The sequence below is a fragment of the Elephas maximus genome, chromosome 8 (assembly GCF_024166365.1).
Source record: "Elephas maximus indicus isolate mEleMax1 chromosome 8, mEleMax1 primary haplotype, whole genome shotgun sequence".
In the NCBI taxonomy this organism is placed as follows: Eukaryota; Metazoa; Chordata; class Mammalia; order Proboscidea; family Elephantidae; genus Elephas; species Elephas maximus.
The window spans coordinates 57,546,852-57,574,597 of NC_064826.1; the positions used below are offsets into that span (position 1 = coordinate 57,546,852).

The 27,746-nt window shown below is 36.8% G+C and overlaps 1 protein-coding gene across 5 annotated transcripts in view; it reads right to left on the reverse strand.

The window, feature by feature from the left end:
• The window catches only part of LOC126081403 (phosphatidylcholine translocator ABCB4), a 323,006-nt gene that overhangs the window by 38,513 nt on the left and 256,747 nt on the right, over positions 1-27,746 (reverse strand). For 4 of the 5 annotated variants that reach the window (XM_049893142.1, XM_049893146.1, XM_049893148.1 and 1 more), the window contains 7 exons: positions 27,170-27,341; positions 19,879-19,992; positions 18,727-18,837; positions 18,387-18,512; positions 15,909-16,112; positions 14,854-15,024; positions 3,062-3,223 (listed from right to left, as the gene is read on the reverse strand). In XM_049893142.1, coding sequence (XP_049749099.1) covers positions 3,062-3,223; positions 14,854-15,024; positions 15,909-16,112; positions 18,387-18,512; positions 18,727-18,837; positions 19,879-19,992; positions 27,170-27,341 — 1,060 coding nt within the window. Of the gene's footprint in view, positions 1-3,061; positions 3,224-14,853; positions 15,025-15,908; positions 16,113-18,386; positions 18,513-18,726; positions 18,838-19,878; positions 20,083-27,169; positions 27,342-27,746 lie in introns of those variants that run through there. The other variant, XM_049893150.1, reaches the window with a different exon arrangement.

Here is a 27,746-nt window from a genome sequence, read left to right on the forward strand (position 1 = left end):
CTAATTTTTGCCTCCCTCTATAAACAAATGAGCATTACCCCTCTCTCCTTCACAATATTCTTTCCGTGCCTTACTTAAAGCATGCATTTAGTTGGTGTTGAGTGCTTCAGCTGAGAGGTCACTGAGCTCCAAAGCCAAGATGGCCATTGTTCAACAGGTGATAAAAAGCATACATTTAAAACCAAACCAAACCAAACCCACTGCCATTGTGTCAATTCCAACTCATAGCAACCCTGTACAACAGAATAGAACTGCCCCACAGGGTTTCCAAGACTGTAATCTTTACGAAAGCAGACTGTCACATCTTTCTCCCATGGGGCCGCTGCTGGGCTAGAACTGCCCACTTTTGGTTAGCAACCCAACACTTAACCACTGTGCAACCAGGGCTCCTCTTATTTAAAACTACTAGTCTTTATTTCTTACACCTAAATATATATCCACTGGCTAAAAGATTTAATTGTAGAAAGCAAAACAAGAAATGCTGAAAGGAAATATGGGTGAACATCCCTTCTAAGAACAACCCCATATCCCGAAGACACAGAGGAAAAGATGGATAATCTACATACAATTTTAAAGCTTCTTTATGGCACAAAAACAAACAACAAAGTGAAATTGCAAGGAACAAAGCAGGAAAAAATATTTCCAATATATGAAAGGAAGAACTTATTTCCTTATTATGCAAAGAGTTCTTATAAATCAATAAGAAAATTATGAACAACTCAATAGAAAAATGGGCTGATACAAGAAGAAATACTTTCACAGAGGAAAAAATACCAATGGCCAATGAACCTACGAAAAGATGATCAATCTCTGAATATGTAAAGAAATTTGGAGAGACTTTAGCTCTTTTAGACTAACAAATATTAAAAATAAATACTAAATGGGTATCCATGATTATCTCTACAGGTTTGGATTACAGAGATTTTCAAATATCTAAGATACACATTTCAATAATGTCTGGATTTTTAAAGTTAATCATTGACCATTTGGTCTCATATAGATGATTTTTTAAAGAACTTAGGGTGATAGTATTATTTTGGATTTTTAAAAATAAGAGTATATTTATAATAAAAAAACACACAAAAATAGATTTAAAAGAAAAGCCAAGAAGCAACAGTCTACTTTACGCATGAACACTGATCATTATACTTAAATCAAAACAAAATAAACAAAAAAGAAAAACAAGATGAGGGTTGTATTAAAACTGGGTTGGTCTTTTGGAGTTTGAGGAAAAAGCAGCAGCATTAACTTGGGCTCACTATAGTACTTTCCTCCAGGTCTCTAACAGCACTAACAAGTACGTGGGAGGGCAAAACCCAAATCAGAAGTGGAAGAGGTATGGGTACCAAGATGGAGAAGTTCATAGTGCCTAAGAATTATAGAATGCTAGCAGAAAGAATCATAGAATGCTGGTAGAAATGTCAGAGGTCATCTTAGTCCAAGCCCCTACTCATTTTACAAGTGAGGATATCAAAACCCAATTTTATTAAATGACTTGCCCAAAGCCATTGCTTACAGTCCTTTTCTGTCATACCAGGTCACTATTCAGTCTTCCTAGAGGAGAAATCTTAGGGAATATGATACGGTAAGATTAGAGATGTCCATATCCCTTTGTCAGTCTCCCAGCCTTAAGTCCTGATGAAAGTGGAGAGTCTTTCTTTCATGGGACATGCCAGGCAAGGAGAAAGTGCTTACCTCAGCTGAGGACCAAACATGTCATCACAGGCAAAATCGCAGAGCTTTGTTAACCATTAATGAAATGAAAACTAAAACTGATCTAGGTTGTATGTATTTAAACTATTCATAATAAAAACCCTGTGGTAGCCAGGCCATATGGAAGCAGTTGGCAGAGACACTATGATAGATCACCCCCTGCTGGAGAATTTTCTCTGGCAAAATTCAAGTCTGAGTTATAAAACTTCCTATCATTTCTTTTGAGAATTTGCAAATTTCAGTGACTACCATCTTATCTTATTATGCATCTATTTTGTGTCAGGAGTTTTTATTAAAATGGAAGATTTATTGAGATATAATTCACATACCATAAATTCACCCTTTTAAAGTCACATTTCAGTGGGTTTTTTTTTAGTACTAAATATTCAGGTGCGTATTCCTTAACTCTGTAACAATCTTACACGGTAGGTTCAGTATGCCAAATACGGGAAATGCGACTTAGAGAAGTTATTTGTCAGAAAAAAAGGTAAATTTTGACTGAACTTTTTTTTTTTTTTTACCCCACCTGTGCTCACACGTAGCAATATTTAGAATAGAGAAACACGGAAACGAACCAAGTATCCAACTTCAGAGAAATGAGGAAGCAATTTATTATACATTAATATAATGATAATATTTGGATGATGGTTATCTGAAATGTTAAGAAAAAAGAAGGAAAATGCATGTATGCACACTAATTATAGTTATATCAAAGCAAATGTATATAACTGACAAATATTAGATTTATAGACTATTTTACGGTATTTATTCTGTAAAGTTGCTCAAATAACTATGCATGTCAAATGTATTTTTTAATAATAAAACAAAGCAATAATTTATCAACATAACCTGTTTTAAGAATAAACCAGAGTGCATGATTTGTTTTTAGAAGAAAACCAAACTATTCATTTTCTAGAGTTATGAATCTTGCTGCTAGACATATTAGCATCATCTGGGAAGCATTTTAAAATCACATATAATCTCCCCTCAACCACTACTGTCTGACATCACCCTTTCAATTCTACCTGTTATTCTACCCTGTCTATCCCTCATCTCATGGTGGAAAAGACCTGTTCATTTGAACATATTCCCCAGACAATTAAGAATCTCTGTTCTAAGGAATTAATTCAGAATATTTTTGGTATTTTCCCCACCCCTCATCACTCACCCCTCCTCCCTTTCCCAGATTCTTTCACTTATTCTGAATTATAGTCTCAGATATATACTTTCAATCATCTTCCTGAAGTTTCTTATTTCTCAGTCTGCTATTACCTGTGTTATATTTTGATAAATTAAAGAATACTATATTGAGAAGTAAACAGCAGAAAAATTACTGGGGAGCAGATACCTGCATGTTAACAAGTTTGAAGTACACCCCTTCCTTCTTCATCAGTTCACTGTGGCTTCCTTGCTCCACAACAACTCCATTCTCAAACCCAGCAATGACATCTGCATTTCGAATTGTGGACAGTCTGTGTGCTATCACGATGGTGGTCCTGCCTTCTCTGGCCTAAAGGGGAAAAAGATAAAAATGTGGTACAGCAGGCTTACCATACCGACAACCTAAATTTACATGCACATTTAAGCATTTGGATAGATGTTGCTTGCAGTTGATGAGAGAGTGGCTTATCCTCCAGATCTCCCTGTGATTAGGGAATTTTTTTTTTTTTTTTCTACAAAAGATTGAAGTCAGACTTGAGTTCTAAACCAGGCTGGAGGCCAGCCTAGAGGACAGATAACTCTGCAAGCTTACAGTAGTCAGTGTTTTCTCAAGACAAAGATTTGATCCTTCTTAAGTATGAATAACATTGTGAAGAATGGAAATTCCAGAACACTTAATTGTGCTCATGCGGAGCCTGTACATAAATCAAGAGGCAGTTGTTTGAACAGAACAAGGGGATACTGCATGGTTTAAAATCAGGAAAGGTATACATCAGGGTTGTATCCTTTCACCATACCTATTCAATCTGTATGCTGAGCAAACAGACTGAGAAGCTGGACTATATGAAGAAGAATGTGGCATCAGCACTGGAGGAAGACTCATTAACAACGTGCTTTATGCAGATGACACAACCTTGCTTGCTGAAAGTGAAGAGAACTTGAAGCACTTACTGACCAAGATCAAAGACGACAGCCTTCAGTATGGGTTACACCTCAACGTAAAAAAAAATTCTCACAACTGAACCACTAAGAAACATCATTATAAATGATGTTGTCAAGGATTTCATTTTAAAAAGTTGTCAAGGATTTCATTTTACTTGGATCCATAATCATACTCATGGAAGCAGCAGTCAGGAAATCAAAAGATGCACTGTATTGGGCAAATGTGCTGCAAAAGACTTCTTCAAAGTGTTCAAAAGCAAAAATATTGCTTTGAAGACTAAAGTGCGCCTGACCCCCGCCCCCCAAAAAAAAGGCTATGGTGTTTTCAATAATCTCATATGCATGTGAAAGCTGTACATGAATAAAGAAGATTGAAGAAGAATTTATGTCTTTGAACTGTGATGTTGGAGAAGAATATTGAATATACCATGGACTGCCAAAAGAACAAACAAATCTGTCTTGGAAGAAGTGCAGCCAGAATACTTCTAGAAAGCACGTATGGCGAGACCACATCTCACAAACTTTGGACATGTTGTCAGGAGGGATCAATCCCTGGAGAAGGACATCATGCTTGGTAAAGTAGAGGGCCAGCAGAAAAGAGGAAGACCCTCAATGAGATAGACTGACACAGTGGCTGCAAAAACGGGCTTGAGTATGGCAATGATTGTGAGGATGGCACAGGACAAGGCAGTGTTTCATTCTACTGTACATAGGGTCACTATGAGTCAGAATCGACTTGAAGGCATCTAACAACAAGTGTTTTCACGAGTTCTTGCCTGAGGCTCTCTAGTTCTGAGCTAGATGGTATGCAACACACTTCAGCAAAAGTATTTTAGGGAAGTTGTTGCCTAGTGATAGTCTTCTCCAGAGAGCTTCTGTAAGGTTCCTGTTGAAAGGCCTGATTTTAACTATAATTTGATGGACCACAGCAAGCAGTTCAAGTGAAAATGTACCTCTGAATCAGATTTATTCAGAGTTCAAATTATGGTTCGAAGACCATCTGAAACACAATCTCTGTAGAGATGTCAGTAATCTTGATTTTTAACAAGCACCCCGAGTGATTTTTATGCACACTGAAGTCTATGTAGTTCAGTGAACTGACATATTGGCTTAGTAGATTTACTAACGGGCATTTAAGCCCTGAATAATGCCCAGCAAATTATTAATGTTATGTCATGAATCTCACAGGGTTGGTATGAGTTGGACAGCAATAGGTTTTTTTTTTTTTTTTTTTAATGGCATTAATAATGGTTACTCTTTTTTGATCATCATTAGCCCTATTAGGCTGATAGCTTCTTATGATCAAACCTACTCTGAGACAATAAAACCATGTCATTGAGGGCCATTAGAATATAGAGTAATTCAAGTAAATAGTTAAAATAGAAATAAAAAATGAGAGGCTAGATTCACAATAAACCAAAATCCAAATGTTCATCAATTGATGACTGAATAAACAAAATGTGTTATATCCATATCATGGAATGTTAAAAACAGACAAACCTGTTGCCGTGGAGTCAATTCCACCTCATAGTGACCCTACAGTGAGTGAGCCACAGAAAATAATACTGTACTGATACATGCTACAATATGGGTGAAACTTGAAAATATTATGCTAAGTCAAAGAAGCCAAACACAAAAGGTCACATATTGTGTGATTCCATTTATATGAAATGCCTAGAATAAACAAATCCATAGAGATAAAAAGCAGATTAGTGGTTGCCAAGGACTGGGAGGAGGGGGCAATGGGGAGTGGCTGCTAGTGGATATGGGTTTCTTCCTTCCTTCCTTCCTCCCTCCCTCCCTCCCTCCATCCCTTCCTTCCTTCCTTCCTTCCTTCCTTCCTACCTTTCGTTGTAAATAATATATAATAAAACATTTGCCACTTAAGCATTTTTTTTACATGGACAATTTAGTGACACTGATTACCTTTATCATGATGTGCAAACCATCACCACTATCCATTTCTAAATTTTTCCATCACCCTTAACAGAAGCTCAGTACTTCTCTGGGTTTCTTTTTGGGGTGATGAAAATGCTCTGGAATTAGACAGTCATGGTTGTTGTACAACGCCGTAAATATACTAAAAACCACTAAATTTTACATTGTTAAAGGTTGAATTTTATGGTATGTGAATTACATTTCAATTTTTAAAAAGACTAGAATTCTAAAAAGGAAGGCTAATAAAAGGAGAATATCTCTATCACAAGGAGCTCTGGTGGCACAGTGGTTAAGTGCTCAGCTGCAAAATGAAAGGTTGGAGGTTTAAACCCACCAGCCGGTTCGCAGAAGGAAGATGTGGCAGTCTGCTTCCTTAAAGATTACAGCCTTGGAAACCCTATGGGGCATTTCTACCATGTCTTATGGAGAACTATGAGTTGGAATAGACTCGACGGCAATGGGTCGGGGTTTGATCTCTATCAGGTATTAAAACAAAAAATTACAGTAATTAAAATCCAAAGGAAAATAGAACATGAACAGGCAGTTAGATTAATGTAAGAAATAGAAAGTCCAGAAACAGACCTAGAACATTTAAGAATTTAGTACAGGATAAAGATGATACTGTCCAACAGTAGGGAAAATGCAGTTTACATAATAAATGGTATTGAGACAATTATGTAGTCACCTGGAAAAACACAATGTGTCATCTCTACTTGAGTCCTTAGACCACGATAAATTCAGATGAATCAACTGTGTTTAAAAAAAATAGAAAAGAGTAAAACTACTGTAAGGAGAATATAGCTCTGCTGGATAATATTCAAGATTGCTCTTTAATTTTTAGTATATGGAGCCCAAGGAAGCATTCATAAGTATTTACTGATATGAAGTTGTATAGGTTGGGTCCACTTATGATAAGGCATATAGGAAATAATATGATTAAGGTATCCACAATACTAACACTGATAAGTAAATTGCTAATAGTGATTGTGTTTCTATTATGATAACAATAGGCTGATGCTATGTTAATAGATTTGTACAGGAAAATGGAATCAGACTTGGGAGTGAAGGACAGTTATGTCCAAAAACCAAATTGGCTGCTGTTGAGTCAATTCCGACTCATAGCGACCCTATAGGGCAAAGTAGAACTGTCCTATAGAGTTTCCAAGGAGCACCTGGCGGACTCAAACTGCTGACCTTTTGGTTAGCAGCCATAGCACTTAACCACTACACCACCAGAGTTTCTGACAGGTATGTAGGAAAACAAAATATGTGTCTGTAAATTCAAAAGTTAGTAACTCTCACCCTTGACAAAGGACACTTGGCCAAAGTAGAGCTTTAACATAAAGACATTTTTTTTTCAGAGCACTCAGATACCCTAATGATGACAAGATACTGGCAAATAAATATCCCAGATTCAAGGACATCAACTGTCAAGAAATTTGGACCTTCTATAATTTTGGATGTGCAGGAATGGAATATGTAATGAAAGCCAGCCCTAAAAAAAGGGAGTACTGCTCCCTTAACCTTCTTGAAACTTACATAAAAATACATTGAAATGAAACCACTTGTAAGTCATTTTATGAAAATCACCATGGAGGCTACCTTTTGGCTCTTTTCTTGCCCATCTAGTATTATAACACTATGAGTAGGGGTATGTGTGAAGGTATAAAACTTTGTAATAACTGACTTTCTTTAAAAAAAAATCAGAATACAAAATCTGATGTTATATTTCTTTTTACAATCTTATATTGAAAAGCATATTATTTATTTTGATAAATAGTTGCTATTTATTGAGTGAAAAGCTGACATGGTAATTACTGTTAAATTTTTAATTACATTAAAAAATTTTTAAATGAAGATACATCATTTTTCTTCTCAATGAGTTGGACCATGATATTCAATTCATTAAATATTTATTTAGGCTATACTATGTAGCTTGAACTTGCATATAAGCAGTTGATGGTCTGTTCTACAGTGGGCCCCTGGCCTTGTTCTGACTGATGATATTGAGCTTTTCCATCGTCTTTTTCCACAGATATAGTCAATTTGATTTCTGTGTGTTCCATCTGGAGAGGTTCATGTGTATAGTCGCCATTTATGTTGGTAAAAGAAGGTATTTGTAATGAAGAAGTCGTTGGTCTTGCAAAATTCTATCATTGGATCTCTGGCATTGTTTCTACCACCAAGGCCATATTTTCCAACTACCAATCCTTCTTCTTTGTTTCCAACTTTTGCATTCCAATCACCAGTAATTATCAATGCATCCCGATTGTATGTTCGATCAATTTCAGACTGCAACAGCTGATAAAAATCTTCAATGTCTTCATCTTTGGCCTTAGTAGTCGGTGTGTAAATCTGAATAATAGTCGTATTAACTGGTGTTCCTTGTGGGCATATGGATATTACCCTATCACTGACAGCGTTGTACTTCAGGATAGATCTTGAAATGTTCTTTTTGACAATGAATGCAACATCGTTCCTCTTCAAGTTGTCATTTTCAGCATAGTAGACTATATGATTGTTCTATTCAAAATGGCCAATACCAGTCCATTTCATATCACTAATGCCTAGGATATCAATCTTTACGTGTTCCGTTTCATTTTTGACTATTCCAGTTTTCCTAGATTCATACTTCGTACATTCCAGGTTCCTCAGGATTGGAGGAAGACTCGTTAACAACCTGCATTGTGCAGATGATACAACTTTTTTTGCTAAAAGTGAAAAGGACTTGAAGCACTTACTAACGAAGATCAAAGACCACAGCCTTCAGTATGGATTGCACCTCAACATAAAGAAAACAAAAATCCTCACGACTGGACCAATGAGAAATATCATGATAAACGGAGAAAAGATTGAAGTTGTCAAGGATTTCATTTTACTTGGATCCACAATCAACAGCCATGGAAGCAGCAGTCAAGAAATCAAATGGTGTATTGCATTGGGTAAATCTGCTGCAAAGGACCTCTTTAAAGTGTTGAAAAGCAAAGACGTCACCTTGAAGACTAAGGTGTGCCTGACCCAAGCCATGGTATTTTCAATCACATCATATGCATGTGAAAGCTGGACAATGGATTAGGAAGACTGAAGAATTGACACCTTTGAATTGTGGTGTTGGCGAAGAATATTGAATATACCATGGACTGCCAAAAGAATGAACAAACCTGTCTTGGAAGAAGTACAACCAGAATGCTCCTTAGAAGCAAGGGTGGCGAGACTGCCAGGCGGGATCAGTCCCTAGAGAAGGACATCATGCTTGGCAAAGTACAGTGTCAGTGGAAAAGAAGAAGACCCTTAACAAGGTGGATTGACACAGTGGCTGCAACAATGAGCTCGAGCATTACAACGATTTTAAGGATGGTGCAGGACTGGACAGTGGTTTGTTCTGTTGTGCATAGGGTGGCTATGAGTTGGAACTGACTCAATGGCACCTAACAACAACATACTATGTAGAGGCACTGGGCTAAGTGCTGTGGAAACAGAAACATAAACTACTTATTAATTCTGCCTCCTAATGGAGTTTATTCTTTCTAGGAGAGAGAAGGCATGTAAATAAATAACTAACTACAATAAGTTGGTGCCACACAAGAGGCATTAATAAATGAAAAATGGTTCCACAAAAGGAAAATATTATTCATCAAGAGAGGAATAACAACAGGTATAATAGTGGTAACATCCGTATGTTATTCATAGGTAAAATAATAAATTATGAAATTCGACTTTTCATTGTTAAAAAGAAAGTTGGTTTATAACATAGGATGACTGGCCAACTGAATAACAGTATCAACAGTGATGAAGGATTTCCCTTTTAAAAGATATGATTTATTATCTTTTATTAATTGAATTGTGCCCTCCCCAAAAGACATGTTGTAGTCCTAACCCTTATACCTGTGAATGTGACTTCATTTGGGGGAAACAGAGTCTTTCTTTAGCTGTATGTGGGGAAGATAACTTGTCTTTTAATTTCTTAGGTCTCTGGATCAAGATGATTTGCCCATGAAGAACCTCATTCATATCTGGACCAGTTGCAGATCTTGAGATTCTGGACTTGGAGCCTGATGTCATAACCGTATGAAAATTTTGAGGGTCTTGAAAAAAGGTGAATTTATTTTGCACGTTGAAGAAATATAAATAATTGTGACCAGAGGGCACACTATGGAAGATTAAATATGGCCACAAGCTTTTTTACAGCTCATTCATTCAAAAGGCTCCTTCAATCTAGGCTAGTTTATGACTTGCTTTGACCAACAGAATGAAATGAAAGCAACACTGTGTGATTTCTGGAGTCTAAATCTGCTAACGGCCTTATAATTTCTACCTTTTGTCCTCTTGGTACTGCCCCAGGACCTCCATGTAAGGAAGCCAGCTTAGCCTACTGCAGTGTGAGAAACCACATGGAGTACAACAGAGATGCCCAGCCATCAGCCAGTATATGAGGCCATCTTGGTCACCTAAGTTGACCTTGCAGCTAAATGTAGCCATATACGAGAGCTCAGTTGAAAACAACAGAGGATTCACCTAGATAACCCCCAGAATTATTGTTTTAAGCCACTGAATTTAGGGTGGTTTGCTATGTAGCAGAGCCCTGGTGGTGCAGTGGGTAAGAGCTCAGCTGCTAACCAAAAGATTGGCAGTTTAAATGCCCCAGCCACTCCCTGGCAACTCTATGGGGCAGTTCTACAGTGTCCTACAGGGTTGGTATGAGTTGGAATTGACTCAACAACAGTGGGTTTGGTCTATGTTATGCAGCAATAAGCTTGTTATACAGCAACCAATAAAATTAATAGTAATTATAGTAATGATAATCACCATAATAATAGCAGCAGCTAACATATCTTTCCCGTATGCTAGAAAAAGTAAAATTAATAATAAGCGTGGCAATAACAATCATAAAAATAAACACAGCAGTTAACATATCTCAAGTGTTTTCTGTAGGCATATGCTGTTGTTGTTGTTTGGTGCCATTGAGTTGGTTCTGGCTCATAGTGACCCTATGCACAACAGAACAAAACAGTACTCGGTCCTGTGCCATCCTCACAACTTATGCTTGGGCCCACTGTTGCAGCCACTGTGTCAAGCCATCTCGTTGGAGGTCTTCCTCTTTTCCGCTGACCCTCTACTTTACCAAGCACAATATCCTTCTCCAGGGACTGGTACCTCCTGATAACATGTCCAAAGTATGTGAGATGTAGTCTCGCCATCCTTGCTTCCAAGAAGCATTCTGGTTGTACTTCTAGCAAGACAGGTTTGTTCATCCTTTTGGCAGTCCATGGTATATTCAATATTCTTCACCAACATTATAACTCAAAGGCATCAATTCTTCTTCGGTCTTCCTTATTCATCGTCCAGCTTTCACAGGCGTATGAGGTGACTGAAAACACCAAGGCTTGGGTCAGGCACATCTTAGTCCTTAAAGTTACATCTTTTCTTTTTAACACTTTTAAGGGGTCTTTTGCAGCAGACTGGCCCAGTGCAATCCTTCCTTTGATTTCTTGACTGCTGCTTCCATGGGTGTTGATTGTGCATCCAAGTAAAATAAAATCCTTGACAACTTCCATCTTTTCTCCATTTATCATGATGTTGCTTATTGGTCCAGTTCTGAGGATTTTTGTTTTCTTTATGTTGAGGTATAATCCATACTGAAGGCTGTGGTCTTTGATCTTGATCAGTAAGTGCTTCAAGTTCCTCTTCACTTTCAGCAAGCAAGTTTGTGTCATCTGTGTATCACAGGTTGTTAACTAGTCTTCCTCCAATCCTAATGCCCCGTTTTTCTTCATATAGTTCAGCTTCTTGATTATTTGCTCAGCATACGGACTGAATAAATATGGTGTAAGGATACAATCCAGATGCACACCTTTTCTGATTTTAAACCATGCAGTATCTCCTTGTTCTTTTCCAATGACTGCCTCTTGATCTATGTATAGGTTCCTCATGAGCACACTTAAGTGTTCTGGATTTCCCATTCTTCCCAATGGTATCATAATTTTTTATGATCCACACAATCAAATGCCTTTGCATAGTCAATAAAACACAAGTAAACATCCTTCTGGTATTCTCTGTTTTCAGCCAAGACCCATCTAACATCAGCAGTGATATCCCTCAATCCACATTCTCTCTGAATCCAGCCTGAATTTCTGACAGTTCCCTGTCAATATACTGCCACAACTGCTTTTGAATGATCTTCAGCAAAATTTTACTTGCATGTGATATTAATGATATTGTTCGATAATTTCTGCATTCGGTTGGATGGCCTTTCTTGGAATAGGCATAAATATGGATCTCTTCCAGTTGGTTGGCCAGGGAGCTGTTTTCCAAATTTTTTGGCATAGCTAATAACTTTATATGTAGTATCTTACTTAATCTTTTCAATAATTGTCTGACATTATTTCTATTTTTTCTCCCAATTACTTCTGGGGTGTCTCAGGCTAGAGAAGTTAGTTGGTTTGTCCAAGGTAACACAGCTAGAAAAGGGCAGAGCCAGGATCCCAGTCCCATTCTGTCTAGTGATTAAATCTATGCTCTGAACCTCTTAATCCAAGCTCCTAATGGTTTTTCTTAGGAATTTTTAAAAATCTTAAGTGATTAATCAGTTATTTTTAATGTAGACACATAAAAGGTTACCAACTGGGGAGTTTTCTGTAATCCTAAAGAAATTTAAAATTGAGCAAAGTAACTTGCAAATATCCATTAAACTTGCAAGTCCACAATTTCTCTGGCAGAAGCCATATCATGAAAAACATCATCTCCAACAATTCTGTTCTCTTAGCACAACCAGAGTTAATACATTCAATTTCTATCAAAGAAAGAATTGAGACCTGGGCTGAATAAACCAAAACCAAACCCACTGCCATCGTGTTGATTCTGACTCACAACAACCCTACAGGACAGAGTAGGACTGTCCCATAGGGTTTCCAAGGTTGTAAATCTTTACAGAAGCAGACTGCCATATCTTTCTCCCTTGGAGCAGCTGGTGGGTTCAAACCGCCAATCTTTCTATTAGCAGCCGAACACTTAACTACTGTGACTCCAGGGTTCCTTAGGGCTGAATATAAAAACAAAACAAATCTGTTGTCGTAGAGTCATTTCCAACTCATAGCGACCCCATAGGATGGAGTAGAACTGCCCCATATGGTTTCCAAGGAGCATCTGATGGATTCAAACTGCCGACCTTTTGGTTAGCAGCCATAGCTCTTAACCACTATACCACTAGGGTTTCCTAGGGCTGAATAGGACGTTTTATTTTATTTTTTGTAAATATCTCTCTTATCCTATTTGTCCTTACCCTAAAAGTCTATCCATTAAGAAGTCAACATATGAATATTCATTTATATTTTAAGTTAAAATTATTACTTAGTTTCATGATTTACTGCTTTAAATGACTTTTGATGAACCATTCAAATGTTAGTTTTACATGTATTACTTTTTGTTGTTTTTAAATTTTTATTTATTTTATGTGGTGAGTATATAGGTATATAAATAAAAGACAAAATTTTTCATTTAAATATTTTTATATGTTCAATTCAGTGACATCAATTACTTTCATCATATTGTGCAACCATCACCAGTATCCTTAACATTATGACTTAACATATATGAAACAATATTATTCAGTGCAAGAATCTGTGAGGTAATAATTATCCTATCACTAATCATTACTAAATTACATAAGATAAACTATTAATGTTAACTACAGCTTATAGCATACAGGCAGTTGTGTTTATTTAGGATTCAGGCACAAATTTTCCTCAGAAAATTAGGTTCATACAGCTAGTCTCTAAAACTGCGAGAGGTAGTTTAGATGGGATTTATCAAGGAACCTGCACATTTTATTACCAAACTTTCTTAAATCAAATATAAGTGATCAAAACTCATTCATGTGGTATCATCTGATTCTGGTTTTTATACTGTGCTGTTATTACAGATGATACAGCATTGACCTCAAAAATGTGCCAAGATAAGGGTCTTCCTATGAAACTTCAGCTTAAGTAAAGTTGCTAGTGACTGACTTAGAAATTTATCTGGGCCAGACACAGGAGCTCAGCACCCTTAAAATATGTTACTTATTTACATATGCTTAGACAACTTCAAGTGGAACTTTATTTTCCGAAAGGCATCCATTCAACTTCATGAATATAGATGATGTTACTGACTCCACAATAGGATATGCATTTTGAACTATTTTTCAGGTAGATCAGTGCCTAGGTAACCAGGTTATTCTTTGCATATTTTAACAAAACTAGTTTTGAACAAAGCAATAGCCTATGTCCAAGAAAGAAAGTGAAGCTAAACGACTCATTGAATAGGCCTGGTGTTATGGATTGAATTGTGTCTCACAAAAATTCGTGTTGTAAATCCCTATACCTGTGGATGTAATACATTTAGAAATAGGATTTTCTTTGTTATGTAATGAGGCCATATCAGTGCTCACTGTGCTTTAAGCCATTCACTTTTGAGAAATAAAAAGAGCAGATTTGGCACAGGGAAAGAAGCCCGGATGGGGAAAAGATGGAAGCCACACCTCATGAAGATCACCAAGGAACCAAGGAACATAAGTTGAAAACAGAAGGACCTTCACCCAGAGCTCCCTAGAGCTGGTGCCCTGAATTCAAACTTCTAGCCTGCTAAACTGTGAGAAAACAAATTTCTGTTCATTAAAGCCACTCACTTGTGGTATTTCTGTTATAGCAGCACTAAGAAACTAAGACATCTGGATTTGGGCTCACTGTACCATAGTCAAGGAGCCTGGTGGCACAGGGGTTAAGAGCTACAGCTACTAACCAAAAGGTGGGCAGTTCAAATTCACCAGCTGCTCCTTGGAAGCCCTACAGGGCAGTTCTACACTGTCCTATAGGGTTACTATTGACTTGATGGCAATGGGTTTTTCAGGAACCACGGTCAAACCAAGCCGGTTAGTTAGTGGATCATTCCCCTCACTCCACAGACAATGTGACATGTCAGAAGGGAGAAATCAATAAAGCTTCATGAAATAGTTTTATTTGCCCTTATGTTTATGTTTACCAACTCAGATTCTGGAAAGCAATGGAAAGAATTTTCAATAAAGTTTCAACCTGCTGGTCCTTCATGTGTTTAGGGTCCACTGACCTTATCCAGAGCCGCCTGTACCTCAGCTTCGCTCTCAGTGTCCAATGCTGACGTGGCCTCATCCAGCAGGAGGATCTTGGGGTTTCGGACCAAGGCTCTCGCGATGGCAATTCTCTGTTTCTGTCCACCACTCAGCTGGGCTCCTCTGTCCCCAACCAGAGTATCAAATTTCTGCAAAAGAAAAAAAAAGAAACTCTTGCAATGTTTTAAATAAAAAAAGCTATAGAGTCTGTAGTATTTCATGAAGACAATATGCAGCTTTATTTTGATGATTATAATGGATCCTAAATTAGAGTAAAATAAATGTATGCTGAATTATAAAAGCTAATAACATATTTTGAGTAAAATTTTATATTATTCATGTACCAAGCTATAGTCCTTACACCCCTGTCTTAGTTATCTAGTGCTGCTATAACAGAAATACCACAAGTGGCTGGTTTCAACAAACAGAAGTTTATTCTCTCACAATCTAGTAGGCTAGAAGCCCAAATTCAGGATATCAGCTCCAGGGGAAGGCCTTCTCTCTCTGTCAGCTCTGGAGGAAGGTCTTCATCATCAACCTTCCCCTGGACTAGGAGCTTCTTAGCGCAGGGATTCCGGGTCTAAAGGACACGCTCTGCTTCTACCAGAACTTTCTTTGTGGTATGAGGTCCCCCTGTCTCTCTGCTCGCTTCTTCTATACCTCAAAAAAGACTGATTTAAGACACAACCTAACCTAGTAGATTGAGTCCTGCCTTATTAACATAACTGCCTCTAATCCTGCCACATTAACATCATAGAGGTAGGATTTACAACACATGGGAAGATCACATCAGATGACAAAATGGTGGACAATCACACAACGAGGGGAATCAGGTCTAGCTAAGTTGACACACATTTTGGGGGGACACAATTGAATCCATAACAATCCCAGACCGAATAATTTCAGGAATTTACCTAGCAAAGTTGGATAACCTCTCATCTCAAAGATTATTAACTTAAACTTTTGGGAAGGAACTGAGTTCTGTGAGGTGAAATTCTAATTTTGAAAATGACTACATTATCACAGCCTTTACCTGTGGTAGTTTCATGATAAACTCATAAGCATTGGCTTCTTTGACAGCTTTCTTTATCTCCTCCATGGTTACATTTTCACGGCCATAGCGAATATTTTCAGCGATTGTGGTAGAAAATAGCACTGGCTCCTGACTCACCACTCCAATTATTTCCCTCAGATATCTTACGTTAAAGGTCCTAATATCCTGCCCGTCGATATTAATCTGAAAGAAAGAAACATTTCCTATTAAATATTTCAAGCCATCTGATACCTAAAGCATCAGGACTCTTAAATTTGTCAAAAAAAAAAAAAAAACTTAGCTAATATTTAACTTATTTAAAGTTAGAAATGATAATTGGAAATGAACAATCTGCAAAACTAAAAATAAAATATGCACTTTTCTGATCTTTATTATGTTACATATACATAGTTTTTTCTTAAGTGGATTATTATCCATAAGTTATTTTGGGTTATATATTTTTGGCATGTCATTGTCTTTTGCTTAACAAAATTAAATTATCTACCTAGTCTATGTATCATTTTAATGGCATTATGATGTTTTTACTGTATTTACTATACCATAATTTACTTTAGCATTTTCCACTTGTTTGCACTTGGCTTCCTTCAAAATTCATTGTAAAAGTAGGGAATTACTAGCCTAAAGAGTATGATGATATTTTTCCTCCTTTGAGAATGATTGCTTGCCTCTACAATGATTGGCATATATTGGACATTTATTGTTTGTTGAATAAACTCTAAAAAGATTTTAATAACTTACAGTCTCAGGAGTATAAAAAAAAAAATTCTACCAGCAATGGGCTTTAGCGTTTTAATGTGTTTTTTCTAATTAACAGGTATGAGGTGGTAGCTTATGTTTGCCTAAATTTGCATATCTTTATAAGTGGGGCTGAATATTTCTTGAACCTTACAAATTTGTATTTATTCTCAAAAGATTTGTACGTTTATATCCTATAATGAGCACAGAGGGCTGCCTTCACAGATTCATATTAATTTCTCAAATATTTAATATAATACTTTTACCATATATTTAATAAATTGTTCTAATTAATAGCTTTCTCTTCTTATAGTTTTACTGGTTTTCATTGGAGAGAGATTAAAGAAAAAATTGAATTAATCAACTACGTCTCTGGGCATTTTTTTTCTATTATTTCAGTGCTAAGAAAATTGTTAAATCACAATATGAAAACTGACTCTGAGTTTAGAATTTCTGAAGACTTTTTCTTTCTGTTGACATGCATATTTTCTAACAAAAATAGTATTCCAACAGTAATAAAAAAGCAGTAAGAGATTTTTAAACCACTTATCCTCAACAGCTAGGATTTTAGTGGGTTCTTTTTTAAATAAAGAAAAATTAATACATTTGAACCAATCTAAAGTTTGCTTTAGTAAATGAGAATCAGCCTATTTTCCTCCAGAGTAATATCAGATTTTTCCAAGGATACTTATTAATTTTATTAAAATAAATTATTCATGTATTCTAGAAAAGTGTGTATTTGTTTCTGTAATCTCTGTTCTCTTGCACTGCCTTTTTATATTTTTGTGTTGCTTTTTACCTTGTAATCTTCTGTTTTCACAATTGTTTAATTATAATGCATTTTAATTCAGGTAAGGTCAGTGCCTAAAGTTGGGACAATTGAGGAAATCTGAATATAGACTATAGACTAGTATTTTATTAATGTTAAATTTCCTGATTTTGATAATTTTTCTGAGATTATATAAGAGAATACTCCTCTTAGTAGGAAATATACTCTGAAATACGTAGAAGGCAAAGGTCGTGATGTCTTCAACTCACTCTCAAAGATCCAGAAAAAAATATGCATGTATGTGTGTATGTGTGTGGTATATATACATAGAGAGAAAGCAAGCACACACACACGCAATAAAGTAGGGCACACTGTAAACAACTAATAAATCTGGATGCAGGGTATATGTGAGACCCTGGCTTGCAACTTTTTCTAAGTTTGAAACTATAACAAAAATTTCTAAAAATCAAAAAAACATACCCTAGGCTTTTATTGTACCCCTGTTCCCAGAATTTTCTTAAGAGGCTATTCCACTTTCCCCTTTAGCTATTCCAATGTTTAAGAAAATTCAACTATCTGATGAATTTAATTGCTGTCCTAAGATTTCTCGTGATCCTAATGACTCTGATTACCAACACATTTTTGGATGAAATCTAATTGAAAATAATCCTCTCAGTGGTTTGGATGACTATATCTTCCCATGATTTGATCAGTTACAAAAAACTAAGTTGGAACAGAATAGAGTGTTGTCTAGCTTTTATGGCTTTTATCACCCTGTATACATTGGTTAAGCCAGCCTAAGGGTGTGAGTGCATTATCCAGATGCATTGCGATCCCACAGCCACTTTACCAAAACTGGACTCACATGCAAATTTGTTCCTAAAGAGGCTAATTTTAAAAGGCAAATTTATCCTCAGCTTCCCACTTTGGAGACGTTGGTTCCTCCCACTTACCGTGCCCTCTGTGGGGTCATAGAGCCTCTGTATCAGCTGGACCGTGGTGCTTTTCCCACAGCCACTGTTCCCAACCAGGGCCACTGTCTGCCCGCTTTGAACCTTTAGGTTGAGGCCCTTAAAGATCTTCGAGGGAAAAGAGAAAAAGGAACACACTTCACAATCAAGCTCTCAAATGGAGTGATTCAATTCAATTTCAAATTTGAAAAAGTATCATATAAAGGAATATAACACCAAAAAGAAAATGCACATAAATATCAAAATAATATAAACATTTTTCATTTACAATGAGTAAACAATCAACCTGATTTAAGAATTCCTATAAATATTACTTACAGACCTTGACATCACCTCGAGATGGGTAAGAAAAATGAACATCACTGAACTCCAAATTCCCTTTGATGCTATCTGGTTTGTATCCTCTCTCTGAAAAACTGTCAATTTTAGGATTCTAAATAAAACAAAATTCAATGACTATTCCATCATAGGACAAGCAATTACATTTTTAAAGAATATGATTCAGCAAATCCCAATTGGACCTGGAATGGCACAATCTCCCTCACATAACATAGAACCCAAGGTGAAGATCGTGTATGTGTTTTGTTTAGGAAAATACTCATTTTTAGAAAACAGACTTTTCCTGCAAAGTTCATAAGGGATATATTAATTTTATTTCATATAATATTTCACTTCAAGTTTGAGCATATCCTCAGAAATTTTCTAAGTGGTCAGAAATGCATGTTTATGTAACAGTAATGGTAAAAAAATACTGTAATTAATATAGCCAGGTATTTCAGCATTTAGTGAAAAACAGCTGATTCCTAAACAATGAATGTAATGATTGGGTGGAGAAGACTGACTGAAAAATTAATTATAGACAAATTATTTAGGAACAATTTAAACTTTTCAATGTGTTCGGGAGCTGAGCAATTTTCTCATTGGATCAATGAAACAGGTGTTACTTGGATCAAATCATCACATTTCAGTTACCCACTTTGCATTTTACCTGTGTAAATGCAGTGGTATACTTTGTTTAGTATGGCAAAACTGTTCTCTTTGTTTCATTGGAGTCAGTACAATTTATTAAATACTGTTGATTCAAAATCATATCAAACATGTGGAAACATCTATGGGGGGCGCAACCCACAGCAAAACATACTGTCATAATTTAACCACCCACACCGCTGTATAACCGTATAGAAACCATAATATTATCAGTCTGGCTACAATATGAAAGAGAAGCATAAAAACTAGCAAGAAAAACATCTGTGCTCTGCATACTAATAATCACACACTAGTTCCAATGTACTTTTTCAAGATGAGATCAATGTTATTATATTACACTAAAGTTAAACTTAGAAATGAGAGGCATTTTGTTTCACCCACTACTAAGGAGGTCGTTTCTTTAATTTCACACAATTAAATTTCACACACTATGTAATCTAAAGCCAAGCATCAAAGACTTTTGGCATTAAAATAATAAGTGACTTACATTATCAATAACATCAAAGATCACATATGCTGCTCCTCTAGCATTGGCAAAAGCATCAACACATGGGGCAGCCTGACCAACACTGAAAGCTCCAATTAGGATTGAAAAAAAGACCTGAGCAAAAGAAAACTATCGGTCACATTCTGGCATCCATTATTATCCAAAACTGTGATTTGTTTGAAACATACTGCACAAAGGATTGAGTTTAGGCTTTTCCTTTTAAACAAAGAGCAAAATTTACAAAGGATTGAGTTTAGGGTTTTCCTTTTAAACAAAGAGCAAAATTTACAAGCCTAACATAGCATTTAATTACACAAACAGGCTCCTCCTCCAACCTTAAAAAATATATATATTTTTCCCCTCTAGCTTGCCAAACTAGCTGTTGTTCTTTTCCTGAGCTTATACAGGTTCAGAAAGATTTTTCAAACATATTTCCTTGACTCTAAAGCTAATGCCACCAGAGAAAAACATTTTCCATCCATATTATTATTCAATCTTACATGATTTTGTCTTTAACTATACAAGGAATTAAACCGAATGTTCAAGATGAAATAAGGTAGGAATCTGACTAAATTTTATTCCCAAGGAATTTTCCCAAAAAGCACTATTTTAAAGATACATTTTTTCTTCAGATAAGCTTTTTTCGTATATAAAAAAGTGGCAGTTCTCACATTATAAAAACATAGAATACTAAATCACACCTATGTACACTGGTTAGGAATTCCTTCACACAATTCTTCATTCTCCCACACAAAACTCAACACGTTTCCCTTTTCACTTTTTTTGTTTGTTTGTTTTTTAAAATTAGGAAAATAAATTAATACAGAAAAGCTCAGAATATTACCTTGAGAATCCAGATTCGTACCATAACTCAACTGAAGAAAACATAAAGAGAAATTACTCCTTACTCTCTAGGCATGGTGAAACTTCTACATGTAGTTGGCTTTGCTTAAAAAACAATAACGATACCACTTCACATACTCAGAACTCAAATATCCATCAAGTATCTATCCACTATGTGCAATACTAATAAGGGCTAGTAAAGAAGCAAAAAAAAAAAAGTCTCTATCAAAATAAATGATATCAAGTTAAAGCAATAGAGCTACTGCCTTTATGGAGAGAGGCATGCCTTGGGTTCCTTTCACCATGGACATCACCCACTTCAGCCATATGGGGTGGATGTCACTTCCACACAAAACAGATGAGGAAACTGAGGCCAGAGAGGACAAAGTCATCAGAAAAGGTAAATGGCAAAGTCAGAATTCAATCTCCCTTCTTCATAAAACTTCAATAGCAAATGAGGAAGTGGAGAAAGACAGACATTTATCAAACTGACAGCCAGACAGGAAACTGAAATGATTAAAAAAATACTCAGCAATTAAGAAAAGTTCATTCAACCAAACAGCCCTCAACACCTCAGTGGAGTCTGAAGACATTGCTGTAGAAAACATTTTGAAGAATTTTAAATTCTTAATTTTCATAATGACTCTAATTATGTTCAGTATTTTCTGTTTAGGAAGATAAGAAAGTACATATGGGTTTCAAAAGACTTTCATTTAAATGGTTACATATTGCTCTGATTTTCACTGACATGGGAAGATGGTCAAAAAAAATGCTAATTAGGCTACAAAAATAAATAAAGGTTATCCAAGTTGATAAGGAAGAAGTAAAAGTACCTTATACACAGAAAACCCCAAAGAATCCACAAGAAAACTACAGGAACTAACAGAAGATTTCAGCAAAGTAATTAGGATACAGGGTAAACATACAAAAATCAGCTGGATTCCTCCACACCAACAAAGAGAACTTCGAAGAGGAAATCACCAAATCAATACCATTTAAAATAGCTCCCAAGAAGATAAAACACTTAGGAATAAATCTAACCAGAGATGTAAAAGACCTATACAAAGAAAACTACAAGATACTACTGCAGGAAACTAAAAGAGACCTACATAAGTGGAAAAACATACATTGCTCATGGATAGGAAGACTCAACATTGTGAAAATGTCAATTCTACCCAAAGTGATCTACAGATACAATGCAATCCTGATCCAAATTTCAATGACACTTTTTAATGAGATGGAGAAACAAATCACCAACTTCGTATGGAAAGGGAAGAGGCCCCAGATAAGTAAAGCACTACAGAGGAAGAACAAAGTGGCAGGCCTCACACTACCTGATTTTAGAACCTATTATACTGTCATGGTAGTCAAAACAGCCTGCTACTGGTACAATAACAGATAAGTAGACCAGTGGTACAGAACTGAGAATCCAGACGTAAATTCATCTACCTATGAGCAGCTGATATTTGACAAAGGCCCAAAGTCAGTTACATGGAGAGAAGACAGTCTCTTTAACAAATGGTGCTGGCATAACTGGATAAGCAAAACCAAAACCAAACCCAGCGCCATTGAGTCAATTCCGACTCATAGCGACCCTATAGGACAGAGTAGAACTGCCCCATAGAGTTTCTAGGGAGCACCTGGTAGATTCGAACTGCCGACCCTTTGGTTAGCAGCTGTAGCACTTAACCACTATGCCACCAGGGTTTATCCATCTGCAAAAAATGAAACAAGACCCATACCTTACACCATGCACAGAAACTAACTCAAAATGGATCAAAGACCAAACATAAAATTTAAAAAGACAAAGATCATGGAAGAAAAATTAGGAACAACACTAGGAGCCCTCATGCATGGCATAAACAGAATACAAAACATAAAAAACAATGCACAAACACCAGAAAAGAAACTAGATAACTGGGAGCTCCTAAAAATCAAACACTTATGCTCATCCAAAGACTTCGCCAACAGTAAAAAGACAACCTACGGACTGGGAAAAAATTTTTGGCTGCGACATATCTGATCAGGGTCTAATCTCTAAAATCTACAAGATACTGCAAAACTTCAATGACAAAAAGGCAAATAATCCAATTAAAAAATGGGCAAAGGATATGAACAGGCACTTCACCAAAGAAGACATTCGGGCGGCTACCAGATACATGAGGAAATGCTCATGATCATTAGCCATTAGAGAAATGCAAATCAAAACTACAATGAGACACCATCTCACCCCAACAAGCCTAACATTAATCCAAAAAAATACAAAATAATAAATGTTGGCAAGGCTGTAGAGAGACTGGAACATTTATATGCTGCTGGTGGGAATGTAAAATGGTACAACTACTTTGGATATCAATTTGGCGCTTCCTTACAAAGCTAGAAATAGAAGTGCCATATGATCCATTGATCCTACTCCTTGGAATATATCCTAGAGAAATAAGAGCCATCGCACAAATAGAAATATGTGCATGCATGTTCATTGCAGCACTGTTTATAATAGCAAAAAGATGGAAACAACCCAGGTGTACATCAAGAGACAGATAGATAAGCAAATTATGGTATATTCACACAATGGGATACTACACAACAATAAAGAACAACGATGAATCCTCAAAACATCTTATAATGTGGATGAATCTGGAAAGCATTATGCTGAGTGAAATTAGTCAGTCACAAAATGACAAATATTGTATGAGATCACTATTATAAGAATTCAAGAAAAGGTTTAAAAACAGAAGAAAACATTCTTTGATGGCTAAGAGGGTGGGGAGGGAGGGAGAAAGGAATTCACTAACTAGATAGTAGACAAGAATTATCTTAGGTGAAGGGAAGGATAAAACACAATACAGGAGAAGTCAGCACAACTGGATTAAACCAAAAGCTAAGAAGTTTCCTGAACACAACCAAACACTTTGAGGGACAGTGTAGCAGGGGCGGGGGCCTGGGGACCATGGTTTCAGGGGACATCTAAGTCAACTGGCATGACAAAGTTTATTAAGAAAATGTTCTGCATCCCACTTTGGTGAGTGGCATCTGGGGTCTTAAAAGGTAGTGAGAGGCCATCTAAGATGCATCAGTTGGTCCCAACCCATCCGGAGCAAAAGAGAATGAAGGACACCAAAGACATAAGGAAAATATCAGCCTAAGAGACAAAAGGGGTCACATAAACCAGAGACTCCATCAACTTGAGACCAGAAGAACTAGATGGTGCCTGGCTACCACTAGTGGCCGCCCTGACAAGGAAAACAACAGAGATCCCCTGATGGTGGAGGAGAAAAGTCGGGTGCAGAACTCAAATTCTAGTAAAAAGACCAGGCTTAATGGTCTGACTGAGACTGGAGGAACCCCAGAAAACATGGCCCCTGAACTCTCTCCCAGCTAAGAATTAAAACCATTCCCGAAGCCAACTTTTCAGACAAGGAATAGACTGGACTATAAGATATAAAATGATACTTGTGAAGAGTGTGCTTCTTAGTTCAAGTAGATACACAAGACTAAATGGGCAGCTCCCGTCTGGAGGCAAGATGAGAAAGCAGAAAGGGACAGGACCTGGTTGAACGGACACCCGAAATCTGGGGTAGAAAGGAGGGATGTGCTGTCACATTATAGGGATAGCAGCTAGGGTCACATAACAATGTGTGTATAAATTTTTGTGTGAGAAACTAACTTTAGCTGTGAACTTTCACCTGAAGCACAATTAAAAAAATAATCTTTTCAGAAAAAAACTACTAGTTTATAAAAAAGCTTTAAAAGATATGCATAATATGATACCAGTTTTCAAACAACTACAAAAAAAAACACAAAAAAACACCAGTGTGTTTATACAGAAAATGATCTGGAAGATATACACCAAAAATTATCATTAGCTATATGTGGACTATTAGACTATAAGTGACTCTGTTTTTTAAAAATCCTGTATTCTAAAACATCACCAACAATGCACAAACACCAGAAGAGAAACTAGATAACTGGGCGCTCCAAAAAATCAAACACCTATGCTCATCCAAAGACTTCACCAAAGGAGTAAAAAGATTACCTACAGACTGGGAAAAAGTTTTTAGCTATGACATTTCCAATCAGCATCTGATCTCTAAAATCTACATGATACTGCAAAAACTCAACTACAAAAAGACAAACAACCCAATTAAAAAATGGGCAAAGGATATGAACAGGCACTTCACTAAAGAAGACATTCAGGTAGCTGCCAGACACGTGAGGAAATGCTCACGATCATTATCCATTAGAGAAATGCAAATCAAAACTACAATGAGATTCCATCTCACTCCAACAAAGCTGGCATTAATCCAAAAAACACAAAATAATAAATGTTGGAGAGGTTGTGGACAGACTGGAACACTTACTTATACACTGCTGGTGGGAATGTAAAATGGTACAACCACTATGGAAATCGATTTGGCACTTCCTTAAAAATCTAGAAATAGAACTACCATATGATTCAGCAATCCCAGTCCTTGGAATATATCCTAGAGAAATAAGAGCCTTTACATGAACAGATACATGCACACCCATGTCCACTGCAGCACTGTTTACAATAGCAAAGAGATGGACACAACCAAGGTGCCCATCAACGGATGAATGGATAAATAAATTATGGTTATGGTATACTCACACAATGGAATACTACTCATCAACAAAGAACAATGATGAATCCATGAAACACTTCATAACTTGGAGGAATTTGGAAGGCATTTTGCTGAGTGAAATTAGTCAGTTGCAAAAGGACAAATATTGTATGAGATCAGTATTATAAGAACTCAAGAGACAGTTTAAACAGAGAAGAAAATATTCTATGATGGTTATGAGAGTGGGAAGGGAGGGAGGGAGGTGGTATTCACTAAGTGGATAGTAGACAAGAACTGTTTTAGGTGAAGGGAAAGAACACACAATACAGGAGAGGTCAGCACAACTGGACTAAACCAAAAGCAAAGAAGTTTCCTGAATAAACTGAATGCTTCAAAGGCCAGCGTAGCAGGGGCGGAGGTTTGGGGACCACGGTTTAATGGCCATCTAGGTCAACTGGCATAATAAAATCTATTAAGAAAACATTCTGCATCCCACTTTGGATGTGGCCATCTACAATGCATCAATTGGTCTCAACCCACCTGGAGCAAAGGATAACAAAGAACACCAAAGACACAAAGTAATTAAATTATGAGCCCACGAGACAGAAAGGGCCACATAAACCAGAGACTACAGCAGCCTGAGACCAGAAGAACTAGATGGTGCCCAGCTACAACTGATGACTGCCCTGACAGGGAACACAACAGAGAACCCCTGAGGGAGCAGGAGAGCAGTGGGATGCAGACCCAAAATTCTCATAAAAAAACCAGACTTAATGGTCTCACTGAGACTAGGAGGACCCTGGAGGTCATGGTCCCCACACCTTCTGTTAGCCAAAGACTGGAACCATTCCCAAAGCCAACTCTTCAGACGGGGATTGGAGTGGACTATAACTAAAAAAAAACCAAACCCAGTGCCGTCGAGTCAATTCCGACTCATAGCGACCCTACAGGACAGAGTAGAACCACCCATAGAGTTTCCAAGGAGCGCGTGGTGGACTCAAACTGCCGACCTCTTGGTTAGCAGCCGCAGCACTTAACCACTATGCCACCAGGGTTTCCAAGGAGTGGACTATAGGATAGAAAATGATACTGGTGAGGAGTGGGCTTCTTGGATCAAGTAGACACATGAGACTATGTGGGCAGCTCCTGTTTGGAGGGGAGATGAGAAGGCAGAGGGGGTCAGAAGCTGGCTGAATGGACACAAAAATAGAGGGTGGAGAGAAAGAGTGTGCTGTCTCATCAGGGGGAGAGCAACTAGGAGTATATAGCAAGGTGTATATAAATTTTTGTATGAGAGACTGACTTGATTTGTAAATTTTCACTTAAAGCACAATAAAAATTTTAAAAATTCTGTATTCTAATCCTTTGTATAATGAATATATGTCATTGTTATTATCAGAAAATGAAGCTATTTTCATTCTGAAAAAGAAAGCAAACTAACATAAACCATCCAAAATAACTTCTCATCTTGTATTTCAGATAGCTAATATTTTCTGTTATGTCAGTACAATGACCTATCTAAAATAATTAAGTTTATCTTTTTATATAATGAAGCTCAAAAGCAGAATGAGGATGACTCCAACTTATATTCATTCTTCAAAAATTCATTCAATTTTTATTTCCTTTTATATATTATGTATGTTTCTCAATTGGTCTAATCACATGATATTTTCTTTTCCCCACTCAAAATTATGCCTTACATATATATTCTAAAAGGCCAGCTCTGCCCACAGGGTGGAGAAAGATTAACCAAAATACAGAAGCCTAAAAATCATAGCTCATCCTTTGCAAAGGAGATATGAAAAAGAAAGGGTAGCTGAAGAAATAACATTTTTAGATTCATTAATATTAAGAGAACTACTTACTGTCAATGCATTTCCAAAAGTATATTCTCTTGATATAACTAGAGTAGATCCATACCAGAAGGCCAGTGCATATGATGCATATATTAACAGGAAGGCAATGCCCATTGAAATGTTTGCTGAAATAGCTTTTTTAATTCCAATCTTTTTGGCATTTTCTAAATGTTTCTGATACCTACCAGAAAACGAAGGAGGAAACATTATAATATAAATTATAGTCCACAGCCTGAGCTATACTCACCTCCTGTACTGTTGGAAGTTTAAGGTACAAAAACATCAAGGTAATAAGCCCCTGGTGAGACCCAACCTCCTGGAAATTGAACCATTTCAGGATCACCCAAGACTAGAACAGATCTGAGCCTTCTCTTTTTTGGCCTGGACCCACCTCCATTGGCCCCTACCAGTCCAACCAAGATCCCCAAGGCCATTCCAGAACTGAATTCTACCCCCTGGGGATGGAATGGCAATGCCTTCACCTTTATGGCCAGCATCACAAGGTAGGTTAAGGTGAAAGGAGAGAAGTCATGCCAACCAAGAATGGCACTGAAATATAAATAATATTTCGGACTCTTAAAATACT